The following is a 25,323-nucleotide window of genomic DNA, read 5'->3' as shown; positions in this document are numbered from 1 at the left end:
GTTCAATACGTAAATGTTTAAGTGAACTTACACGTAATTCTGAAAATTGAGTAATAAATGTTTTGGAACAATTTTTTTTTAATATCGCAATTTATTTGACAAAATTATAAAAGTATAATACATATTATGGAATTTGATTTCTACAGGTTTTACCAAGTGAATATGCTCTGTGGTTATACTGCTCTTCTTCTAGTAGATACGTCAATAAAATTGATGATACTTCAAACCATATCAATAATTTTTCTTGTTTTGTTTACCAAGGGCCATTGAATTAGATTAGAAATATCTTCGAGTGCTGAAAAATGTTTCGATTTCCTCTGGGTTTTCTTTATTTTCACTGTTTTTTAATTTTGGTACTATCCGACTGTGGTTGTAACAAAGGATTGGACCGACAATCGAGTGAATTAAACACTCCAACTATCAATAAAAATGAAATTCCGGTTTGCAAACAAAACAAAAAAGATGGCTTACACTACAGAGATTACTATCCCGAAGATCCGTCAATGTCTCTCATACCCGCAGGAAACTATTTAATAGGAACTGATGAGCCTCATTTTGTAAGTGATGGTGAGGGCCCGGAACGACTTGTAAAAATTTCTGAATTCTATATAGATAAATTCGAGGTGTCCAATGCCAATTTTAACAAGTTTGTGAAGGCAACAAATTACACTACAGAAGCAGAGAAATTTGGTGATAGTTTTCTATTCAAGACTTTACTAACAACAGAATTACAAGAAAAATACAATGACTATCGTGTTGTAAGTGCTCCATGGTGGTTTAAAGTCAAAGGAATATCTTGGCGAAACCCACAAGGACTGAATACTAATTTAAATGGTTAGTGTTTTGTTTGCTATATTTTATGTTGCATACAAACAATCAATTTCTTGATATCATTGTCATATTATTTATTTATATATAATCTTACATTGTGTATAATTAACTTGAATCACTACTTATTATTTTCTTTCATTATCAAAAGATTTGTGGGAACATCCAGTAGTTCATGTTTCTTGGAATGACGCTGTAGCTTACTGCAGGTGGGCTGGAAAAAGGTTGCCAACTGAAGCAGAATGGGAAGTAGCATGTCGAGGTGGAAAGAAACGCAAGCTTTTCCCTTGGGGAAACAAATTATCGCCTCATGGAAAGCACTGGTAAAAATAATAATAAATAACCGTTAAAATCACAACCATCCATTTGTCATGAATGTCGAATATATCATGAATCTGTTAAGTTAATATTGTTGTCTTTTAGGCTAAATATTTGGCAAGGCGATTTCCCAGATGGAAATACATCTGAAGATGGTTATAAGATCACATCTCCTGTAAAAACATTTCCACAAAATGACTACAACTTACACAACATGGTCGGAAATGTATGGGAATGGACCCAAGATCTTTGGCATAAAGACGAAGTCAGTTCCAATCCACAATACGTAAAGAAAGGAGGTTCTTATTTATGCCACAAGTCTTATTGCTATCGTTATCGATGTGCTGCCCGCTCACAAAATACAGCCGATAGTTCCTCTGGAAATTTGGGATTCCGTTGTGCAAAAGACGGATAATCCTACAGCAGAACTGCTAAATTAATTAATTTTAGGTGATGGGAGCACTAAAGTGTATATTCACGCAATATTAGTATTTTTGTATGAATTTACATACATACATTTATAAATAGAACAATTTTATTAAAGTGAAAAAAATTAAATCATATTTTGTTTTGCAATTTCCGGATTGAACTGACTGTTATATTTTTGAACTATTCGTTGTTGTGGCGTCTTGCTGGTATTATCAATTTCCGGCACCGGTTTCTTTGGTGCTAATAACTCCTCTTGTCGCGCTCGTTCATTAGCCTCGCGCATAAGACGTTCCTTTCGGAGTTTTTCTAATTTTTCACGTTTAATACGTTGTACTTCATCCGGGTCACTGTCTGTGTCTTCATATTTATGCTTCTTATTTTTGACCTTATCTTTTTTATGTTTATGTTTTTTGTGTTTCTTGGACTTCTTTTCTTTTGTGTAAAGACTTTTCTCATTTATGTTTTCATGTTTCCTTATTTTCTTTGGCGGTGTATCCGGTGTAGAAATATAATCTTCAAGAGAACGTTTTTTTAAGTTAACTGCGTCTTTCTTTTGCTCAACTGGACTAGGAAGTAAAGCATTAATCAGTGTCAGTGGATCCTGTGCCAGTTTATTTTTCACATCTTTTTCAAGCGTGTTATTATCGCCGACCTCTGAACGTTGTGGTGCTACTTCATACCAGCTTCGTAATTTCAAAGCTTCATTGGTATCCTGACCTAAGTACGTTAAATACCCTATTTGCTTTTCATATTTCTCTTGTTCTTCCTTCTTTTCATCTTCTAATGCCTTATTTGTCTTTCTGATGTGCGATTTATAATCAGAAAATAAATCAACATGTTGTTGATTATCAACATTACTTCCACTTGCTGTGGAAAATTTATCGTCTGTGGAAGTTTCTTCTGTATTAGTGGAAGAAATGGGTACACCAGATTTTTTCCTCAAAAAGTTTATGCGTGCTTCGCTTTCCTGAAAGTGTAAATTATATTTACATACGCTAAATGAATTTATAATAATTATATACCGCTAATAATAATTTTTCCTGCCGTTTCTGTTCCTCTTCCTTTGCGGCAGCCTCGTCACGTCTTACACGGGCAATATTGTCCTTTGTTCGAACGTGCCATCTTGATGAGAACGATGTGTCAAATTTGTAAGTAAAAGTTAAATAAAATACTTACCTTTTCTTTGGAAGTATATTCATGTTTTTTTTAAGTTAACTATTGAGATGATTATCTTATAACTATAAACTTGCACTCCGAAAAGTATTTGTTTACAATATGTTTCTAAAAAGCAATTCACAATAACTACAAATCAGCTGTTTATAAGAAAATCTGATTTCTTATTAGAATCTTATTACCATATTACACTATACAACTGCTTCGTTGAGTCTTCAATAAACTTATCTGTAACGAAACCAGCATACCACTCTATTTGTATAGCACATATTCTGGTTAAATTTATATTATATAGCGATCAAAGAACTAAATATCTAATGCTATACTAATTTAATCGTAACCCTATAGTATTCAACCAATATGATTATGTGCACAGCTCTGAAAATTAGGGGACATTTCTTAAATAATAACCTTGAGAAAAATATAATATTTATTTGAATCGTATTATTTATTTGAGTTAATTAAAAAGCGAGTTTTTTTTTTTTTGAAAATCTATTCTAATATTTATTTTTTCAAACGATTTGTTTGAGGTGTGAATAAATTTGGCAACTTTGATTTAATTTATTTTTCACACTATGACAGTTCTCTGTTCTCGTTTCTCACTCGATGGCGGAAATTAATGAGAAAAGACGACGAAGTGCAGAAAACGAGAAAATATTGTAAAAAAAATAATTTTCAATAGGAAAAGTTTCTAAAACTTGTGAAATTGTTATCAAAATCGAGAGTATCCGCTACCGGGAATCAATATTCGATGAAATTATGGCCGCGGAGCAACGTGTATTAAAACAGGATGGCTATTTGGATGTGGGAAATGTCGAGGAATCGCGTAATATCGCCTACCATCCACACTTGAATGTAATTCTTGTCTTCGACTCCAGTAATCAAGTGAAAATTCTCGATGTGCATTCAGGAGTTATTTTACAGACTTATAATTTAGGCGGAAACGGTAAGCATAATAATGAATGCATTTTTCACTTGGTTTCGCAGAAAAGTGATATTGAATTTGTGTCTGGAGATATCTAAACGTGCTGTTGTTACCCGAATAAAAGCAGAGGAGGGCAGGGGCTAAAGACTTCATACGAATGAAAACATGCCGCAGTGTTAGTGCGCAGTTAGAATGGGGAGGGACTTTTCCGTTTCGAAGTCATTTCGACAGCTGCTTCAACAACGACTCAAATGAAGTTGGATTTTTTGATATATCCGTTACCCGTTAGACGTCCAATAAACTATTGTTTATCAATGCAAATAACGGCATCCACGTACTTAAAAATATTGGATACATTCATGTACAATATTTATTAAATATAAAAAAACTATATTTATAATAAATTTGTGGAGTAATTATTTAATTGTGTTTATTTTTTACAGCCATCGATGGAAACGTACGAGGGAAATACATGCCTCTGCAGGAGAAAATTCTCCTTTGGGATGGACAGAATTTAGGTTTTCGTGGTGACTACAATGGTGTTTTGCTATTGGATACAATTCTACAACCACCTATTTTGCAAAATGATGATCTTATCAAATTGGAATTGCTTCTATCCGAAGCGATTATTTTTCAGACGTGTCTCAAAGACCTCGAACAAGAGGGCTTAGAATGCCCAAGTGACGTCAGTAATGAATTATTGGAAAAAATAAAAAATGCACAAGCAAACGCTAAGAAGGGTATCAAAGCTCAGAGGGTAAGTAAGACGCGTACATATTTTTGCTTTATCTCTATTTAATGGAAATTCGTAATTATTTTCAGTGGAACACAATATGTTTGGAAGTATCGTATTCCAGCTTAAAATTGGTTGCAAATAATGTAGTAATTATGCTGAAGCGATTAGAGCGTCACATTCCCGCCTTGGCAATAGCGTCGGCAATAAATGAACGGTTAACCGATCTACTTACCGGATCTCGAATACCAGATTTGAGTTGGCATGGCAGTAACTTTCAGCGTGTGTTAATGCATTCTGAAGCTGTACGTCGACAAACATTCGAAAAGTGGCCACACATGGACTACAAGTGGGCTTTGCCAGATCAAATGGCACAGGCCGGTTTCTATCACCAGCCATCCTCATCAGGCGAGGATCGAGCAATGTGTTTCACGTGCAGTGTTTGCTTAGTTTGCTGGGAGAAAACCGATGAGCCGTGGAGTGAACATGAACGCCATTCTCCGATGTGTCCGTTCGTCAAAGGCGAGTACACACAAAATGTACCATTATCTGTGACATACGCAACAAATCCAGCTGTGTCTGCACCGGGTCTCGGTTTCGATGTCATCTCGAATAGTGATTACGCCAACGTATTATGCACAAGTTGCACACAAACTGGCGAAATTACTATCTGGAGTATCGAGCGACATCTGAAAAAGATGCACTCATTCAATATTGCAACATTAATGAAGGATATCTGTGATGAAGGGTATAAGTGGGCGCGTGTAACGGCGATTTGTGTGCTCCCGAATGCACGTGCGCAATGTAAAATTAACGCAATGACTGCAAATCAAACAGGTGGAGGTGGGAGTGCAAGTTGCGGTGGCGTTGCAGGTGGCAATGTGACCGGCACTGGCATGGTGCAATGTTCCTCCACGTCGACTCTACGTGCCGGCGTAGCTGGTTCAAAAATAGTATTGGGTATGAGCATCCGACAAAACACTGGTGAATACTTGCTTCGCATGGTGGTGCTAAATATTGTTGAAAGTGATCGTGTGCAAGAAAATACCGGAAATAGTAACATTGGTACTGGATCTGGTAGTGGCAAGGGAAGCGTCAATAGCAACGGCAATACTGGCACAAACCAGAAGTCACAATTGATCGGAGGTAATAAAATTTTATATTATCAATTTAGTTGTTGTTGTAAAAATATGAACGATTTTATTTCCCTAGTAGCTGATAATGGAGGCGGTGGTGGCGATGGCAACAATAGTGAAAAGTTGAGTGACAAATACGATCAGCGTGACGATGATAACAAATCGCTTTCTTCGGATTTTGAAAAATATGCAGACGGCTTCGACAGCAACGGATTTGTATCGGAGTTGATTGCTTTGAAGAAAGGCGATTGTGTTGTGGGCGATAAGTCGGAGACATCTGCTTTTAACGATTTATTGGAAAATGAACTCATAAAAATGGACCTATCACAAAGCTATTTAATTTCACAATTTCTGGGCAAGAATCATGACGGGGGAAGCGGTAATGAAATCGGCGTCGGTGTCGGTGTCGGCAGTGATGTATCGTTGAATGCTAATGAAATTGAAATGGACCCGAGTTATTTCAAAGAAAAATTATTAGCTGCAACACTAGCCGCACAACAGAATAACACTAACAATAACAATGGACACAAAAGTAATAACAATAACAATAGCAATGGCAGTACAATTGTGCAAAAGCTAACCGTTAGCGAAGATATCGATTGTGTAGTTGAGAGCTGCACAAGTGTGCGTAGAATGAATGCGCTGGTGTCGGACAGCGAGGCGTGCAGTAGTGCTGGCGGTGGCGCCGCCAATGGGCGTCGCGAAGTTATCGAGATCGCGGAGATTTTGCCAGTAAATGGCAAATGCAATCAGCTCCTGGTGAAATTAGTGAAAACAAAAGCGCCCAGTGAAACGTCAAGTAAGATAATAATGGCAACGGTGGACATGGATTTAGATGATGAACGTATGGAAGGTATGCTTGAATTACTTCGATGCAATTAAATTTGTTGTTTTCATATTTTAATCGTTTCAGATCATGCCGATTTCAACTCGGAAGCGGTGGCTGCGCAACTCTTACTTTTCGACTATGCAGATTCAACCATTTCCAATGAATACACTTTGGCAGTCACTTTCAGTCGTACAAAGTGTCCACAGCAATTGTGTATTTTGCCAAGTTTTCACGCATCCGATGATGAACAAAATAGTTTTAACACAGATTCGGGTGCACTCTGTGTAGTGTGTGCTGATGGAAGCATGGAGATTTACTCTCTCACCGATTTTCAGCCTATCACAGTGGTTGAGGAAGAAGGCGAACATTTCGTGTCAGTTGCTTATTGTCGCAGCTTAGATCGTCTGTGTGGCTGCACACGTAGTGGTTCGTTAATATTCTATTCCTTAAATGACGCAGAAAATGAATCGGGCGATGAAATGTTAGAAATGGAAGAAGATTGCAAAACTGCTTTAACAACAACAGCATACCCACAAAGAGCAAGTGAAAATAATTTCCCTCTTATGGAATTGGATGGTGGCAGTCTGGCATTGTCTCGTGCATCGGTAACTGTGCCAGATGGTTTAAGCAGAAATGTGGCCACAACTGTATCAACATCAACGAGTGCAGTGCCACCCGGAGTTGAGCACTTAACGGATGAAAATCAATATTTCGGCATTGAATCATTGTTGACTGCTAGTAACATCAAAATAGATTGCAGCGTCCAGGGTTCGAGCAATAATTCCGGCGGCCTAAATGGCAGTTTACACAATAATAGTTTGTCACAATCATCGCCATCACCATCTTCGTCTTCTATTAATGCGGCCGCCTCTTCCAATTTGTTGGCATACAAAAGCAGCGAACTTTCGCTCGATGATTTACGTACACTTTACGAACTCACACAGTTCGACGATGTGCTGGCCTTATATACGGCCGAAGTGCCGAGTTGCTGGAATGATTTAGTACAGGCGCAGAAGCAGCGTAAGCAGCCACAGCATCTACGCCATGGCGACGATACGCAATTCACGAAAACATGGCGCTTACATAACGATGCGTAAGTTGATATCAAATTGATTGGAAATCTGGTTGTTTAATATAATTTTACTTTCTACTTTAGCACCACTTGGGATGAGCACATCATTGAACTTAACCTGGTGCAACCGGTTAATTTGGGACATATCGACTTAAAGTTCTCACTCTATCAGCCATGTCATAATCCGGCTGCCATACAAGTGACTTTGCTGAAGCAGAATACCAGCGGGTTTGGCTATCGCATGAAAGGTCCACACCTAAATTACAAGCAGTCCACCATGGATGACAACATAGATTTGACTTTTAATAGTTATGATGGTAAGTGTAATTTCATATAAAAATCAAATGCATTTCATCACTCTCCTATTTCATTAGGTAACAATGAGAATCCTGTGCTGAGTGAGGAATATCTGCAAACGCATAATGCTGAAATACTTGCCGGTCCCATTGAGTTGTCCTCCTGCATTGATCTTTGCGATCAAGGCGGTACAGTTACACTGACATCACCGAAACTGTTCAAGACGCGCACACGTAATTTCCTATTACACATTAAAACCATGTCCGATCCGGCAAAGGAGGGTCAAAGTAAGACGCGCGGTAAGTAGAGACAAATAAGATAACAAGTTTCTTAGTTTTCTAAAGATATAGCAGTTATATCCTGTAGAGTTGTTGTCTAACAATTTTTGTTTTCATTTTTGTTTTTTTATTTCTTTACTAATTCATGCTTCCATTAAATCCATCAAATTAACTCATTAAAACAATAATGTGTCATGCGTTCACTATCATCCGTTGTCATCATACATTGCTTCACTTGCTCATCTTGCTGTGTCACATCCAACGCTGCAATTCATCATGCTTACTTGTTCATCACGAACGAACCGACAGTGCCTGTACGTAAAGGTGCTATAATGCGTTTACCTTTATCATCATCATTCGCCGGCAGTACAGCGCATAACTTTATGACAAATAATTCGTCAAGCTCAAACGCATCAGCCAGCAACACCAACACCAGTTCGTTTACGTCAAGCTCATCAAAGTCACGTTTTGATTTTTACATTGGTATGCACACCATTCAGTTCTGAATCAATGCAAAGCTTTATTTTATTTAACTATTAGTGTGTTTATAAGCAGCTAATTCTGTATTTGTAATGTAAAATCTATACATAACCTCAAAGAAAATTTTTTTTTGTTTCAGGCTGTGATTGGTTGCATGAGATCTCAATTAATGTGCGCGGTGTAAAAAGTCAAAATCGCATTCCAAATGAACGCTTGCAGAGAATAGCAATGCTCGAGAGTAATGTACTACTGGAGAATCTCTTCAAAATTGCGAGCAGCGCAAATACAGCAACGCTGGAGAAAAATCTTGCATTGGATATACTCACGTGGATATGCTTTATACGCTTAAACCGTTTCCGTTCACCGAAATCCGAACGCATCAAGGCGCAAATTAACAAGAGTACCGCTGCTACAAACACAGATTTGATGGCACAACAATTCGAGTGCATCTGCCTGTCGGAGAAGTATCTGGAGAATATGCTGCGCAACTGCATTATACACAGCAATCGCACCATGGCGCACAAATGCGTTAAACTGATACTAATATTAACTGAGTAAGTTTGTTTTTCTTCATACAAACATATTTTTACTTGAATATTATTGTGTTTAACTGTACATTGCAGCGGCATATGCAGTCTGCCGGTTGAGGTGCAATCACATTCCACACTCGATGTTGCCATCAAGGATGCTGTTGCGAACACATTCAACGAGTTGCCGCGCGCCAAATTCGCGAGCGTTGTGCGTTGGTATGCCATGCTCGCTTGTGCCACTTCGACACTGGAATCACACAACGGCATATCGGAGTTGTGTGTTAAATTGTTGACTGAAATTGCCAAGGAAATCGATGTGCGTTGGGATCCCTACTGTTCGTTGCTCAGTACAAGGTAGAACAATGCTTAAATAATTAAATATGAAAACTCTTTAAAATTGTATTTTTTGTTTTTGTAGATTTGGTCTATATGGTTTTCCCTTCGAGCCTGAAATCTTCGATTACGACTTGCCAAATGTAAATAAAAGTAACGTAGTACTGCCCTCTTCGCTAATGAATATGATTCGTTCGAATGCAGGTCTAATGCAAGCAGCTGGTTTAGATATCAAAAAGCTCTGCTCCATTGGTAAGTGGTGAACTAAAAAAACATATTTTCAAAATGTATTTTAATATTTTAATATTTTTTTTTTTGATAGATGGTGTTGATTTTCGCACATTTCCGCATTTGATCAAATGCAAGAGTGTTAGTAATCAATTGCGAGGCTTGCTGGAGGTGGAACAATTGCACTACACATGCGCATCGACGTCGGAGGCAACGCGCATCGATAATATGGACACGGTTTCCGCCAGCAGTGCATCAAATATCAATATGGAGGAATTGATCGTTGCACCCATGGTGGATATGCCGAAAGAACAGGAAAGCTACAATGTAAGTTAAATAGTGTGGATAGCATATGTAGCGAGAAGCTGATGTTTTCGTTGTTTCCAGGTCAATGATCTTGTATACAATGTGGATAAACAGATGAAGATAGTCAATGCTAAGAAAACGGAAAATGATGTCGTAGTAGCCGAAGTGCTGAAACCGAACGGAATATGTAGTAAGTTGATTTCGAAAAAGCTAACAGCTAAACTGCTGTTGCGTGTTCAAATACAGCCAAACCTCATTTTTTAATGTAATTTAATTTATTTTGATTTTATTTATTTATTATTTTAATTTTTTAACAAAAATTATTTGAATTTTTTTTTATTGAAATTTTTTTATAATTATTTAACATTTTTTTATTAATTTTCTTTAACTTTTAACTTTTAATTTTTTGTTAATTATTTAATTTTTTTAATTATTTACTTTTCTTTTTAATTTTTAAATTTTTTTAAATTTAAATTAATTTTAATCATTTAAATATTTTTTTATTAATTTTTTTAAACAAAATTTTCTTTTAATTATTTATTTTTTTTTATTTTTTTTTAATTATTTAATATTTTTTTTAATTTTGTTTATTAATTTTTTTCTTATTTTCATATTAGTTTAATTTTTTAACAAAAATTATTTAAATTCTTTTTATTGAAATATTTTTTATAATTATTTAACATTTTTTTAATCATTTAAACATTTTTTTTATTCATTTTCTTTAACTTTTAATTTTTTGTTAATTATTTAGTTTTTTTAATTATTTACTTTTCTTTTTAATTTTTTAATTTTTTTTTAATTTAAATTAATTTTAACCATTTAAACATTTTTTCATTAATTTTTTTAAACACAATTTTCTGTTAATTATTTAATTTTTTTTTAATTATTTAATATTTTTTTTTTGTTTATTAATTTTTTTTCTTATTTTCATATTTTCCATACAAGATAAACTAAAAAATATTATTTGCTATTATAACGGATGATTTAAATATTTATTTTTCTCCCACACTTTAGATTTCAACCCAGGAAACGTCACATTAATCGATGACAAAATCAAGTTCAAATGTATGCCGCTTTTGCCGAAATTCAAAGCCATTTGCAAGTACATTGAGTATTGCGATGAGAATCTGCAGACCTCTTCAGCTGCCAATAACAACAGCAACACTACAAATAACGACACATTGCTCGCAAATCCAAGTCTTCTAGCCACTTCGGATCCGAAAATTAACGAAAGCAGCGCCAAGGCCATTACCATGGCTACACAAATCATCTACGAAGCCGCACAGCAAGAAGAACAATTACAACAACAACTGCAACAACTTAACGATACAGAATATTCAACAACGCAAACGTCAATGTCTTTGGCGGCCGAACAGCAACAGTCGAAAAAGCAAACGCCGCCGGCACAGCAAAAGGATAAAACGCCAACAACAACTAATGTCGATGCGCCGGCCGCTGGCAGCGATAACTCGAATGCGCAGGCCACAAATGTCTTTGCTTGGCATAAACTGTTGGCGCCACCGCCCAAACAAATGGTCGTTATTGATCGCATGCATTCGGGAGCGCGTCGTTTTGTGGTCTTGGACTTCGGTTCGCCCATTTTGCTCACTGATTTGGTTATACCGGCATGCGATGAGCTGGCATCGCTGCACATAGATATTTGGTGCTTTGATGAGGAGGCCGATAGCGTGCGCTTAGTGGTCGCCTCCGATATCAGCACGAAGACGTTGGTGCTGAGCGATCTGCAGCCGCCACCGATTTGTCGCTTCATGAAAATCACCATAATCGGACGCATCGGTATGTCGGCTACGAAATGCAAAATTCCAATTGGTTCGTTTTATGGCCATGCCGTCGTCTTGGAACACGACGGCTACGCCGATTCGCTGCTGCGTTTCATGAAGCATCCCGCACAGAATATACAAGCGCAGATAAAGGCGCTGACGTCGTTGTATGAGGATGTGCATTGCCGTTACAGTTTGGCTAGCTGTAAGCTAATCGAACTGCTCACACCGATACTCAACTGTGAGATGTCCAATGTGGCACACATGCAAGCCTTCATACACAAACAACGCGAGGAGGACGCCAATACTGTGGACAACAGTAAAGTGGTCACCATATATGAGGTGAGTTTCCAAAATGGCGTTGCAGAGTATTCTTCAATTTTGTTGTTGTAATAATATTCGTTTTGCTTTCAGGAATGCATTTTATTGCAACATCAAATCAATGTCATACGCAACGTTATTGGCCGTTTAGAAAATTCGCTGCATCCAATGCACTTAAGCCCGGTCACGGCACAAGGTGGTGCCGCCGGCTCATTGCTGAATACGAATTTAAGAAATGTCTTGCAGTTGGCATCGCGTGACAAACTGCGTGTTTTGGGCCAAAGCTTAGTGGAGATTTTGCTGCATTTCTCCATAGAATATGGCATAAAGGTAGGTTTGGTGATACAAGGTACTGGAATTTTCCAAATATTTTAAATATTTTTTAAAACTTTTTTTTAATTTAAAATTAAATTTTTTTTATTTTTTTTTTAATTATTTAAATATTTTTTAAAACCTTTTAATTTAAAATTTTTTATTTTTTATTTTATTTAAATTATTTAAATTTTTTTTTTTTTATTCTTCTTTTATTTTTTTTTTAATTTTTAATTTTTTTTTTTAATTATTATTTTTTAATTTTTAGTTTTTAATTTTTTTTTTTTAATTTTTATTTAAATTATTTTAATTTTTTTATATTTTTATATATTTTTATTTTTTTTTAATATTTTTTTTTAATTTTTAAAATTTTTTTTTTATTTTTTTTTTTGAATTTTTTTTAATAATTTTTTTATTTTTCTAATTTTTTTTTTGAACTTTTTTAATAATTTAAACATTTTTTTTCGCGCAGAATATTTTGCCCGTTCACCAGCTGTTCACAATGGATGTGGCAAATATGCTGTTCAATTCATTGGTGGTGTACGGCGATGCACACATCCAACTGGCCACTTGCTCCTTGTTGGTGCGCATGTGTTGCTTCCAGAGTTGGTGGGGTGATTTCTTGGCGGACATCTTCTGCAATTTGTTTTCTTCACAGAATAGTAAAATATTTCCACAAGACCGGTAAGCAGGCTTAACAGACATTTTTAAATGAAGTATCAGTTAACTAACTGTAATTATTCTTTGCAGCATTTTCTTCCTACTCACCTACTTGGGTAGACGTAGCATTGCAATGGGAACTTGCCGTTCAATTGTCATCGACGCAGTGCTGAAAACATTGGCCAAGCTTTTGGCACCCATTTCGCCAAGATACCAAGAAAGCCAAGCGTCGGCAACGCGTATTGATGATGCAGATGAGAGTGGCGGTGCCAGCGCTGGTGGCTTGTGGTCCAAATCGGATCTGCAGTTGATAACATGGCTATTGCTATTTTTGTCGGTGTGCTTGGACGACAGCAATGAACGCAAAGATAAATGTAAGTAATAGTCATTATATAATATATATATATTATAACTCAGATTTCTATTGCTTCTTATGTCATTTAGCATCGAGTCGCTGGGATTTCATGAGCTGCGAAACGGATTTCACCAAGACGCGTTCACAAACCACAAATACATCGGGCAAACAGTTGCGTTGCTTCAAGAAACGCATTGTACAACAAAACAAATACAGCGTGCAACCGTACACAGATTGGGGCAAAAAGATTTTCATGATACAAAATGAGGTAATTGCATGATTGCATTTTTTTGCATGACATTTTCCCCACATAAAGCAAGAAAATAAAAAAATGGTTCATCATTTACACACAGCATCCAGGCATTTTCATGGAAATGACCGGCAAACCGAAACCGAGCAAATCCAATAAGACAAACATAACACCGAAGGCCGCAAAGGAGACCAATCAAGAGCCAGAAAACAATTTCGACAAAGGCTTAAAGACCATACGTTTGAATAACATCTTGATTGTGATACGTGGTTTGATCGCTTTATTGCTGGAAATGGATTTCACCTGCAATATGGATCAGTTTCTGCTCACATGTAAAGTATGTATGCGCTGCTGTGTTTGAAATTTATGCCCAAATTGTTGTTGTTGTTACATTAATAATTGTAATATGCTTTTCACCTCTACAGGTCATAGCGCGCCTCGTATCTGCTTGCCGTCCCGCCGTACAGCTGTCAAAGATAATTACAACAACGCAATTGGAGCAACTCATACGACAAGCGGTGTGGAATGACCAACAACAACCGTGGGCCGTACATGCGATCACCTGTTTATTGCAGGTAAAACTAAAAACAAACTGTTTGTATTATCCTTTATTTATAAACTACATCCCTTGTAGGATCTGCTTGATGCTGATAAACAATTCAAAGACAATGACAATGTGAGCGCCAGCGCAGAGGGTGTGCGTCCAATGGAGGGTGTACAGGAGACAAAAGATTTATTCTCGGATTATTGTAAGCAAGATTAATTGTTGTTTTTACAAATGGTTGTCTTTACAAATGTTGTTTGTGTACTTTCAGCGCATTATATGTCACAGGCTGTGAATTCGCAGCTGCAATCGGTTGGCAACGATATACAGTATGATGGTATGTATTTGTCATTAAAAGCATGCTTTTAAAGTTATTTCATAACATTTCTATGTGTCAATTAGGCGTCAAATATTCCTACTTGCCTTCGTTAATCGAATGCGAAGACACCGAATTGGATGATATATTGAACGACATCGATATTATCGAACGTTCGAAAACGGTGACCAAGAAGGATAGCAATGCCATCAATAAGAACACCTTTAACTATTTCTGCAAATCGATATCCAGCGCTATGGATGCACGCTTGGACGTCGGGCTCGACGTGAATGTGGAGATACAGCTGCGTCGCCTGACAATGGTCTCCTCTTTGGATATGTACTCGTCATTGCCGCAAATATTGGCCAATGAGTTTATTACGACACCACCGGAGGCGACCGTTTGGCCGGAGTACATCACAGACATTTGGTCGAGTCCGGAGTATAGTTGCGGCGAAAATACTTATAAGATGTTCAAAAACGTGTTCGATTGCATTTTTGCACACCTACACCTGCAGGTGCGTGATTTTCGCATATTAAAAACTCGAAAAGTGTAGTGTTACTTAACCTAAATTTTTGTGTTGTTTTTTTTTTTTTGCAGGATACTTGGGTGCACCTGGAACAAGTGCTACAAATGTGGCTGACCCTGAATGGTGAATTGTCGGACAAACCCTATAATTCCGGCATCACACAGAGTGACATACCGAAGATACCGTTCGGCGCGCATGCTGTGCAAGGCCTACTACTCGCCTTGGCGTGGCATAATGACATAAAACTGCGCACATGGTGCCTGGGTTTCCAGTGCTTGTTTTTGGCGTGCAATTCACAGGCGCTCGGCGATGGCGACACCGATTCGACACGCATCAATGAAGTGATCGTTAACGATGAGAATTTCGAGAAAATGCTTTTACGTTTCTTCTCTGGTTATGGCATGAGTTCGTCCATCATTACAAATCGTTGTGTAAGTCTATAAAACAACAACAACACGAAAATGAATGAAATTGTAATAATTTGACACATTTAAATTCCAGGCCGGTCCGACAATTTGCAAGAACCTGCATGAGCTCCTGATGTGGCTGCACAAGAAGAGCGAAACCACAGTCAAGGTTTCGAACAGACGCAAATTGAAAGACACTTTATTGCATGTCATATTGCAGTTGGTGCAGCCTGGCGGTGCCATTGCCAATCAGCAGGGCCCAATCGATGCGCAAAGTCAGTTAGTGCGCGATTTACTGCAAATACCAACGGACAAACCCGATTTGAATGTGGCGCTGAATATAATCGAAAGTGTTTGTAAGTTTAGTTGGCCTCAGAAGACTCTTAAAATTCATGATTTTTTAACTTTTTTGTATTTTAAAAATTTATTCAAAAGCATTCCTGGTGTATAACAACATATCCAACGGCGATAAGCTGCAATGCCAGCGCTCAACTGATTGCAATAATGCCACTAGCACGTTTAGCAATCTCTTTGCCAATGTGTTGGGTTCAGAGAGCACCAAACAGAATACCACACTATCTGATAACTCTCTCATAATTAGTTTGCTGAAGCTGTCGTCATCGCTGGCGGAGACGGAACTGCCGAGACAGCCGAGTGTAAGTCAAATTATATTTATTTAATTAAATATACATTTTTTAATGTTTTTTATATTTCTTTTTTTAATTTTTTTCAAAATGTTTTTTCGAAAATTATGTATAAAAATTATTGTTTCTAAATTTTTAAAAAACTTTTTTTTCGGTTTTTTTTTAATTTTTTTTTTATTTTATTTTTTTATTTTATTTTTCAATAATTTATTTTTTTTATTTTATTTTTCAATAATTTATTTTTTTTTTCTAAATATTTTTAAAATATTTTTATTTTTTTTTTCGAAAATTACATGTAAAAATTATTTTATTATTTGTAGGAGGTGCCTATACCAGAAGAGGAAGAACTATCCAATGAAAGCCAAACTGATGAAACTAAGGCAGAGCAGTTAAATATTGAAGGACATCGTCCAAAGACGCCTTGCATCGCCGATACCGGTATAAATTATAACTTACATTTTTATTTCTTAAAAAGAATTATTTTTAAAAAAGTGTAAATGTAAAATTGTAAAAAAATTATTTAAAAATAATTTATATAAAAAATATTTATTTAAAAAAAATTATGTTTTCGTCAACAGTATTGCGTCATTTCCCCACAATGAAACGTTTATTGGGTTCACTGTCGCATTGCTCGAGCTCATCGTTCACCATAATGGCTTCGTCCTCTAACTTTCTGCTCGATGAGCCACAAAGCACCGCCGATGCAGTCTTCAATTTACTCATCACTCTATATGACAAAGCATCGAATCCACGTCTGATTGTCGCATCAATTTGTCAATATTTAGAAACCAGTAAGTAGAAGTCCATACGTCGCAATAAAATAATTGGAATATAAATGACTGTCTCTTTCCTTTATACACAGGCACCATACAGCGCAATGCCTTGCCGCGCTTGCAGTTGTCAGAGCCCTTCCTGTGGTATATTTCGAAAGTGCTGGAGGTTTCTGTAGCCGTGCAAATTTTCACGCAATTGGGTGGTATCAAAATCATTTGCCAAAATTTGGTACGACTGAATAAGACACTAATAAACATGCAGCCGGGATTGGTAGGAGTCTTACTTATTGTATGAATTACTTTTTGTACTCTTAATTTTTTTTCTTTTACAGATTTCCTTGATCATGCAACACATGACTAAGAACACCAAATTGAAACTGCATTCGCACGCTTGCGTGAATGGCAACGGCAAGAAGTCATCTTCCTCGTCTAGTTCGGCCCAGAGTCAGCGCCATTTCCAAGATGGCCTCATAAATTTCGCGCCGTTTTGCACCATCTCCGCCGAGCATGACACCGCACATTCAGCAGACATTTTAATCATGAATCCGGTGGCATCGCATAGGCGGCCGCGTACGCCTGCTTGGAGTTACATGTTCTATCCAAACGAATCGCACGTCGATTTGACCATTACACTGCCCACAGCTATACTGTTGAAGGAGGTGCAATTGCAACCGCACGCGCCCACTTTGGCTTCGTGCCCATTCGCAGTCGCCTTGGAGATTTCACGCGATTATGGTTTGGGTCCGATTCCGGTGGGTCCGCCGCTCACGACCACCGGCATGACTTGTATACGCCTGAAGTTGGCCAAACCGGAGATCGCAACAAGTGTTGTGCTACGCTTGTACAGGTGCGTTAGTGTGTTTGAAATATTTTCAATTTTAATTTCATATTTCTATTTTCTGCGGCAGACCAAAAGACAGTTCCAACATCGGCCTCTCGCAGATTGCCATTTTGGGAAATACAATATTTGCATTCAACTCCAACTCGTTGGGCAGCGGCGCAAGTGGCAGTAGCGGTGTTGGTGTCGGTGTAGCCGGCAGTGGTGTCTTCAATTTCGATCAAAACAACGATGAGGACACATTCGCCAAGACCAGCGTCGGTTGGATGCGCATACTAGCGCGCTGCTTTAAGGCGCCCGCCATAATCTATGATGAAAAGCTGGCTGCCGATGTGATTGGCGCCTCGGCTGCCTACCCGGGTTTCCTAGAGGCCTGCTGCTCGTTAATGAACATCATGCCGATGATACCAAACGCTGCACTGCAAAATCTGCACACCGTTTTACTGAAGCTAGGTGCCTACAATCGCAATTTGTGTCTCTCCATCATACGCATTTTGCTCTGGGGCACAGCGCCACAAAGTAAGACACACATACTTTTTCATATGAGTGATATTATTCACTTTTCTTTAATTTTCCAGCTTATAAACTGTCAAATGAGAGCATCTGCAATCTACTTTATGAGTTGGCCACCACCAGAGACGATTATATGGTCGACAAGATACAAGTGTTGCTGGAGTGGATCGTAAAGCTGCGCCAGAATTTCAGTAATCGCACATTGCGTTGTAATAATCCACAAAGTGGTTTTGTTAAGTGCGTGGCCTCGATACTGTGGACCGTGCATGCGGAGAACCATGTGCCGAATTTACAAGAACTAATCACCAACGAGCTATTTGACGCCTGCATGCACTGGATCGACACGTTGGAGAATGAAGAGCCGCTCAAAGTGGCCTTCGATTCTCTGCTGTGCTCGCTGTGTTGCATAAAGCCGGAGCTCTTTAACCAGCTTATCACCAAACTGAATGTGAAGGTGCAACAAACTAATGAAATGGACAGCAGCAGCAGCGGCTCAAGTACAAGTGCGGCGGCAGCGGGCACTCATGCGAACGCGCGTGATAGCGGCATAAGAGGCGGTTTGACCGATGATAACAAGGGTCAAAGCGGCAGCGCATGGTTCGCCAGCGTCGCTGCAGCCAATTTAACAACATTGCTACAACGGCCGGCCTATTTGGGCACACTGGCAATGGCCTGTCAATCGCCATCTGCCGTTTATCAATTGGTCGACTCGGGTCTGCCGAAGTTGTTGGCCTATGCCTTGTATGAGTATTGCAACGCTTTGTTGCCGGAGGTGAAACGATGTGCGCCGCAAGCACCAGCACCGACAGCCGTCACCACAATTAGTAGCGCTGCAACATCGAGTACGTCGGCAACACAACCCACGAGCACATCAAGCGCCTGTCTAACAGATGCTGATAAAGCCGTATGCGTGGACGAAAGCAATGCCGCAATGAGTGAGTTAGTTGTGCCGCTACTTAACTGTGCACATGTGCCGAAAGTGTTGGACTTCTTCTCGGAATGCTGCGCTGAGGGGCACATGCGCGACTGGCTTGGCACACAGCAGGGCGCCATCTTCTGGAAACCGCTGCTGGAGCTGCTCTGCAATTATCGTCCCATGGAGTATGCCGGTGAGGAACCGATGCAACAGGCTTTCATACGCATGGAACGTGCCACCATAAACTTCTTCTCGCGCGTTAGTGCTTGCCATCCGAAAAATCAAGATACGCTGACCACTCTGCTGATTGCCGTAATACGTAGGCCGATGCAGGGCACTTTCGGTGGCAAAACCCCCATCTCGGGTTTCACGCGCCAAATCGTTTTGCAATTGCTGCTGGAGAATGAACGCATTCTGGTGTCGGTACGCAGTAAACAGCCGTTGCAGAAGCGCGATTCATCGGCATTGTCTGTGGCGGCCACAGCGAACAGCGCTGCCAACAGTAGCGTCTCAATGTCTTTGGTCAATCATCATCCATCTAAGCGTGTCAATGCGCACCATCTGCTCTTTGGTGTGAGCGCGAACACAAAGTGCCAGGAGATACTGCAGAATTGTGTGTCTGGTAAGTCCAAAAACCTCAGAAATCCATCAAGTTCATATTTTTAAACGTTATTCGAGTCGAAAACTGGCTGAAATCTTAGCGCTTAACATATGTGCATCATATTTATTTCCCAAAAATTTTTTGTTTTCAAAAGTATTTTTTTCAAAAATATTTTTTTTCAAAATTTTTTTTTCATCCTCAAAAATATTATTTTTCTCAAAAATATATTTTTTTTCAAAATGTTATTTTTTCAAAAATATTTTTTTCAAGAATAATTATATTTTTTTTTTCTCAAAAATATGTTTTTTTCAAAATATTTATTTTTTCAAAAATATTTTTTTTTTTTCAAAATTTTTGTTGATACTTGCATTTACTTTATTAATTTTTTTATTTTATTCATTATTTTATTTTTTCCATTTTTTGTTTTGTTGCATTTTGTCTGTTCCATTCATATGTTTGCGTGTTGTAGTCTACAGTATTCTATTTTCCTCAATGCAAGCAGAGACGCGCACAGGCGAGAACAACGGCGCAATGAGCGGCACCATAAACTTGGGGGGCAGTAGCAACAGTGGCGAACTTGGCAGTAAACACGATAACGAGAAGTCGAAAGAGGATGTCTACGATAGCATTCCGTTCGAATTTAACGCATGCATGGAGAATGGCATGGAGTTCTTGAGCGTGGCAGCTGGCGTTACAGCGAAGGACAAACGCATTAAGGATGTGAAAAATCAGGCGGCCGCCAGCAAGGAAAACAAAGACCTATTTCCAAATTTCCCAAGTAATTTTTAGTAAAAAAAAAATCCATTCGTTAAAAAATTAAATTTTTTAAATTTTTCAGAATTCTTTAGTATTGAAGACTTTTTGACACCCACAAATGGCTCCATGATTGCGAACTGTTCGCAACTCGTGCATCCAGATTGTCCGGAAATTGTGATTACTAGTGATACCACTATATCGCAAATACTTGCCGCCTTACATAGCAAGGGGCATTCGTTGTCAACACCTTGCATCACACTGAATCTGGTATGTTGTTTTTTTGTAATTGTATTTTTAATATTTTTTTTTTATAATTTTTTTTTTATTAAATTTTCAAATTTTTTTAAAAATATTTTTTAAATTTAAATATTTTTTTTTTAATATCTTCAATATTTTAGCTACCTTCCAAACCAGTTGAGCCAAAGGAGGAATCTGTGATTAAGGCTTCTGACATTGAGCCGCTGCCATCGCCATTGCAACGTTTCTCAAGCCGCGGTGGTTTGTCGCTGCTGGCGCAGTATTTGCCCACAGTGTATCCGGACAGTGCTGGACGCAAAACGCCCACCACATTGCCGGAGAAGGAGAAGAGTCCACCAATGACTGACTGGGTCAAACTCGAGCCAAACGATGAGATATACGAAGATCTGGAGGATCCCATCACCGAACCGACATCCAAACACACCACTATCACGTCGGTGCCGCAACATTCCCTCGCCGCTTTTGGACTCTTCCTGCGGCTGCCTCCTTACTCGGATGTGCTGCTGCGCGATAAAGTGCGTGCTCAGTGTCTACTGCGGCTGGTGCTCGGCGTGACTGGCGACGGCGAAGGAAGTAAGTCGCAACGTGGCTGTGTCCTAAAGAGTCTAATTAATTTTCACTTTCAACCATTTCGTTTCAGATGACATTTACAGTTTGTCCGTGGCACCCTCGCTGCCAACATTACCGTTTGAGGTATTCCGCCAATTGCTGGACAACTCACCGCTGACCACCGACGATGGCATGCTGCTGCGGCGCATGGTCATCGAGGTGGGCGCGATGCATTTAGTTTTGAACTGTTTGGGTGTCTTCACACACCAATCGCAAAATTATCAAATTGTTAGTCCACAAAATGAGGTAAGCGCTGCAGTGTGCTCGTCAACATTTCTGGTGTTTAATGTTCTTAAATTTAATCCAAAAGCAGTCTTCTACCAGCGGCATTCGTACATCGTCGAGTAACAATGTCGACGACTCTTTGGGCACATCTGATGATAAGGGTCACATGTACTGGGCTAAGGGCACCGGATTCGGCACGGGTTCAACGACACAGTCGTGGAATGTGGAACAAGCGTTGTTGCGGCAAAAGAGCGAAGAGGAGCATGTAACTGTTTTATTGCAAGTGCGTATCGACTCTTTTTCTGGGTAATAGACCAAACTAATTTTTACCGGAAGATTTCGGCATGAGTAAAAAATAACATTTTCGAATTTTCGAAATTTGCCTCCAAAATCGAAATATTTGAATTCGAAGTTCGAAAAAAAGTTTTATAGTTGAGGATATAGTTACTAAAAATTGTAAAATATGCATATCCCTTTTAATTGAATGGTAAGGTTTTATGATGATGCCAGTATTTTTCGAATTTTTGAAATTTTTTTTTTATTTTCTTCGAAACCAAATATTTCGATTTGGGGTCCAACTTCGAAAATCGGAGAATGCACTTTTTTAGTTATGCCTCAATCTCCCGGAAAAAATTAATTTGGCCCAATACTGACCAAAGCCGAGTGTTATCCAAGCACCATAAAATAAGTTAATATTAATATTATCTCATATTTTCTTATTTCCCCCAAAGGTACTCTCGAGTTATATAAACCCCGGCGACAAAATACCCGCTGCTTTGCAATCGGATGAAATCATGTCGTATCATGAAATCACTGAAGTAGCCGGTGAATTGCCATCGTTATTTATGGTGCTACTGCAACAGTCGTGTCTCATTCCGGCATTAAGTTCCTACTTGCGTAATGATTCCGTACTTGATATAACCAGACACATTCCGCTATATCGCGCCATCTTGCAATTGCTGAGAGCACTGTCGCTCTCACCAGAACTGGTCTCACTGCTGCAGCCGTCGCCAAATAAAAGTGAAAGCTCGCCAGCGATTGTTGAGCTGCTTTTGAATATGAAAACTTGTGTAGACACATACGCAAAACGTTTGAAGTAAGTAGCTACTCTGACAACTCATTAGCCTCTAGTCTCTAACATTTTCACTATCGTTGCTTGTAGGGTTAATAAGAAGTCCAATATAAAGGGTCAAACGCAACAGGTGACCGTCAACATTGACGATGGCGATGACGAGGGGCTTGCGCTACTCATACCCGATATCCAAGAGACGACCGTTTTGGTGCAAAAGACAACCAATGCAGATGCGCTGGCCAATCAGCAGCGTCTAGATCGTGAGGCCGGCGGCAGTGGTAGTGCCAACATTGAACGCATACCGCAAAGCAAGTCCATCGAGCAGCGCTATTTGGAGGTGATGAAGAAGCTGCAATTCGACACCGCGGAGATGATTGTGGAGGCGGAGAATAACGGTTTTCGCTTCGTCATTTCGCATCATTTCGAGAAGATGGTGCGCATGGCGGGGGATCGTTATCATCCGTCGCGTGTGAAGCGTTTGGCGCAAGAGGCGGTCACGCTTTCGACCAGCTTGCCGTTGTCATACAGTAGCTCCGTCTTTGTACGCTGTGATACCGATAGACTGGATATTATGAAAGTGAGTACTGGTCAACTGCACTCATGAAATATACAAAAATAATATTTTCATCTACCTAAGGTATTGATAACTGGGCCTGCAGACACGCCATATGCGAATGGTTGCTTCGAGTTTGATGTCTTCTTCCCGCCCGATTATCCCAATCTGCCGATGATGATCAATTTGGAAACAACGGGTCGCCATTCGGTGCGTTTCAATCCCAACTTATATAATGACGGCAAGGTTTGCTTATCCGTGCTCAACACCTGGCACGGTCGGCCCGAAGAGAAATGGAATGCGCAAACGTCCAGCTTCCTGCAAGTGCTGGTCTCCATACAGTCGTTGATTTTAGTTCCAGAGCCATATTTCAATGAGCCTGGCTTTGAGCGTAGCCGCGGTACGCCCAGTGGCACACATTCTTCACGCGAATACAACAGCAACATTTACCAAGCGTGCGTACGTTGGGCGATGCTGGAGCAAATACGTAATCCCAGTCCGTGCTTTAGAGATGTAAGTACAATAAATTTATTACTATTTATAAACTGATTTTGATTGCTTGCATATTTCTGTCCGTTTTTCAGGTGATCCACACCCACTTTTGGCTCAAACGCAACGAGATATGCGCGCAAATTGAGAATTGGATTGAGGAGCTAAGCAAACCGCAATACAGTGAACGCAATAGTCGCACCATATCATTCAATTCGATGGTCTTACGACGCCAGTATCGCCACTTGCGCGAAGAGCTCGCCAAACTTAAAGTGCCAGAGGGCTTGGAGGATCTCGACACGCCATTCAATCCGAATGTCAATCTGCCGGCAATGACTGAAACCACCAGTACTGCTAATGCCACCAACACCAAGACGACGACGACGACCACAACAGCGGCGGCAAACGCCTCCACGACTGTGGCGCCTGCGACCGGCAGTAAACCGGGTGGCAGCGCTGACAACAACGGCAATGGCGACAACAGCAGCCGTCAGGAGGGTGAGGATAAGAGCGTAAATGCGTGTAGTAGCAACAGTGATGGCACCACCGCACCGAGCAATAGTAGCAATACAGTTGCTATACAAATGCCAGCAGCAACAGATACCGAGTTGTTGTCCCTTGCCGAATGGCAGAGTGTTACAGACGAATCGGCGGCACAACCCGCGGCGGCCATTTCGCCATCCGCATCTGCTGCATCCATGGCGTTGACAACATTGCAGCGCCAGAGTATGCCGGTGTCCACGGTTGAGGTTAGCAATGATTTTGATAGTATGAACGATGCGACAATGGTGATGTCACCACAGCCGCCAGTTCCCACACCGGTAACCGCGAAGGTGAGCACCGTTGAGGCAGCCACAACACCCACTGCTGAGGATGATGACGCCGATGAGGACATTCAGATCGATGCCAGCGAATATAATTACAATGCCGATTTGGTGCAACCGCTTTTCTACGCCGACGATTCACAATTTGAGAATTCCATTCTGGGTGATTTCATGGAATAGACTTGATAAATATATAGATGACGGTAGTCAGTTGATGGATGGTTCGTACTTGTAGTTGTGGCAGCGACGCCCGTTGTATGTGCTTTATTTCGAATCAATTTTAAGTATGTGTGTGTGTTATCCAATTAATTCTACTATTATTAATTTTATTAAATCATTTTTATAAAATCAAATAAAACAGAAATCTCTTGTTTATATACAATTGTACGATCTTATCAATTTGTTGCAAACAAATGAATTGTGTCTTTTACTTTAAATAAACTGTATTCAAAACTTATTGAAACGCAACTACCAAATGCTTAAATATATTTCATTATTAAAGTCACAAATCTGCCGTTCTATTCGTTGCTCTCTCGTTTGCGGAAATTCATCGTTTACTTAAAGACAAACAGTCATAAACGACTTTTTTTCGTTTATGTGTTGTCGTAGATCATTCATTGTATGTATGTAATTGGCGTAGGAACTGTTAAGATTATAGCTCAATAGATAACATAGCGCCATTCTTCTCTTTTCCTCCCAATTCGGCGACAGTTGGAAGTCCCAAGTGAAACCAGATCGCTCTCCACCTGGTCTGCACCTGGTCCGCAAATATTTGAGAAACTGTCGGAAAACGAAAAGAATTTCTGCTTCGTGTCGTGATTTTCAAAGACATTTGGATACACTGGCCGATACACCAAGGAACAGTCGAAACAGTGGACTTCA

The 25,323-nt window shown here is 39.3% G+C and overlaps 3 protein-coding genes across 8 annotated transcripts; 2 read left to right on the top strand and 1 right to left on the bottom strand.

Annotated features, from left to right (window-relative positions):
• Nucleotides 1–205: 205 nt before the first annotated feature.
• Nucleotides 206–1,704, top strand: LOC105220280 (formylglycine-generating enzyme). The gene is made up of 3 exons (XM_011196721.3): nt 206–834; nt 980–1,151; nt 1,252–1,704. Exons 1-3 carry the CDS (start codon nt 303–305, stop codon nt 1,559–1,561), a joined length of 1,014 nt encoding a protein of 337 aa, XP_011195023.1. The 5' UTR covers nt 206–302; the 3' UTR covers nt 1,562–1,704.
• Nucleotides 1,587–2,904, bottom strand: LOC105220290 (leukocyte receptor cluster member 1 homolog). Its single transcript, XM_011196732.3, has 3 exons — nt 2,752–2,904; nt 2,598–2,697; nt 1,587–2,542 (listed from the first exon to the last, which is right to left on the bottom strand). Exons 1-3 carry the CDS (start codon nt 2,772–2,774, stop codon nt 1,700–1,702), a joined length of 966 nt encoding a protein of 321 aa, XP_011195034.1. The 5' UTR covers nt 2,775–2,904; the 3' UTR covers nt 1,587–1,699.
• A 430-nt stretch (nt 2,905–3,334) lies between these two features.
• LOC105220300 (baculoviral IAP repeat-containing protein 6) lies at nt 3,335–24,907 on the top strand. Of its 6 annotated transcripts, none has more exons than XM_054225349.1 (41): nt 3,335–3,694; nt 4,117–4,430; nt 4,496–5,552; nt 5,622–6,395; nt 6,456–7,464; nt 7,528–7,760; nt 7,818–8,039; nt 8,328–8,501; nt 8,638–9,052; nt 9,122–9,382; nt 9,447–9,613; nt 9,684–9,916; nt 9,977–10,085; nt 10,910–12,018; nt 12,091–12,327; nt 12,782–12,993; nt 13,060–13,343; nt 13,414–13,592; nt 13,678–13,911; nt 14,000–14,149; nt 14,209–14,323; nt 14,390–14,455; nt 14,521–14,951; nt 15,035–15,394; nt 15,465–15,726; nt 15,806–16,026; nt 16,335–16,452; nt 16,593–16,805; nt 16,877–17,058; nt 17,120–17,634; nt 17,696–18,144; nt 18,204–19,676; nt 20,125–20,433; nt 20,494–20,678; nt 20,810–21,242; nt 21,310–21,524; nt 21,589–21,786; nt 22,235–22,599; nt 22,666–23,152; nt 23,213–23,641; nt 23,713–24,907. In XM_054225349.1, exons 1-41 carry the CDS (start codon nt 3,508–3,510, stop codon nt 24,619–24,621), a joined length of 15,495 nt encoding a protein of 5,164 aa, XP_054081324.1. In that variant the 5' UTR covers nt 3,335–3,507; the 3' UTR covers nt 24,622–24,907. The 6 variants fall into 6 exon arrangements, with proteins under 6 accessions (XP_054081324.1, XP_054081326.1, XP_054081325.1 ...); XM_054225351.1 differs by having other exon boundaries at nt 5,619–6,395; nt 20,158–20,433; XM_054225350.1 differs by having other exon boundaries at nt 5,619–6,395; nt 20,155–20,433.
• Nucleotides 24,908–25,323: the final 416 nt, after the last annotated feature.

Source organism: Zeugodacus cucurbitae, chromosome 2 (genome assembly GCF_028554725.1).
Source record: "Zeugodacus cucurbitae isolate PBARC_wt_2022May chromosome 2, idZeuCucr1.2, whole genome shotgun sequence".
Lineage (NCBI taxonomy): Eukaryota > Metazoa > Arthropoda > Insecta > Diptera > Tephritidae > Zeugodacus > Zeugodacus cucurbitae.
The sequence above is the reverse complement of the archived record's forward strand: the minus strand, read 5'-3'. Positions and strand labels throughout refer to the sequence as shown.

What these genes read in the sequence shown, in the direction of transcription:
- LOC105220280 (XM_011196721.3), top strand. Translation starts at nt 303, where the DNA reads ATGTTTCGATTTCCTCTGGGTTTTCTTTATTTTCACTGTTTTTTAATT. An exon ending in ACTGAATACTAATTTAAATG is followed by an intron (nt 835 to 979) that starts GTTAGTGTTTTG and finishes CATTATCAAAAG; the next exon opens with ATTTGTGGGAACATCCAGTA. An exon ending in TCGCCTCATGGAAAGCACTG is followed by an intron (nt 1,152 to 1,251) that starts GTAAAAATAATA and finishes GTTGTCTTTTAG; the next exon opens with GCTAAATATTTGGCAAGGCG.
- LOC105220290 (XM_011196732.3), bottom strand. Translation starts at nt 2,774, where the DNA reads ATGAATATACTTCCAAAGAAAAG. An exon ending in AATATACTTCCAAAGAAAAG is followed by an intron (nt 2,698 to 2,751) that starts GTAAGTATTTTA and finishes GTTCTCATCAAG; the next exon opens with ATGGCACGTTCGAACAAAGG. An exon ending in AGGAAAAATTATTATTAGCG is followed by an intron (nt 2,543 to 2,597) that starts GTATATAATTAT and finishes TTACACTTTCAG; the next exon opens with GAAAGCGAAGCACGCATAAA.
- LOC105220300 (XM_054225347.1), top strand. Translation starts at nt 3,508, where the DNA reads ATGGCCGCGGAGCAACGTGTATTAAAACAGGATGGCTATTTGGATGTG. An exon ending in AACTGCCGAGACAGCCGAGT is followed by an intron (nt 16,027 to 16,334) that starts GTAAGTCAAATT and finishes TATTATTTGTAG; the next exon opens with GAGGTGCCTATACCAGAAGA. An exon ending in CTGGGGCACAGCGCCACAAA is followed by an intron (nt 18,145 to 18,203) that starts GTAAGACACACA and finishes TTAATTTTCCAG; the next exon opens with CTTATAAACTGTCAAATGAG.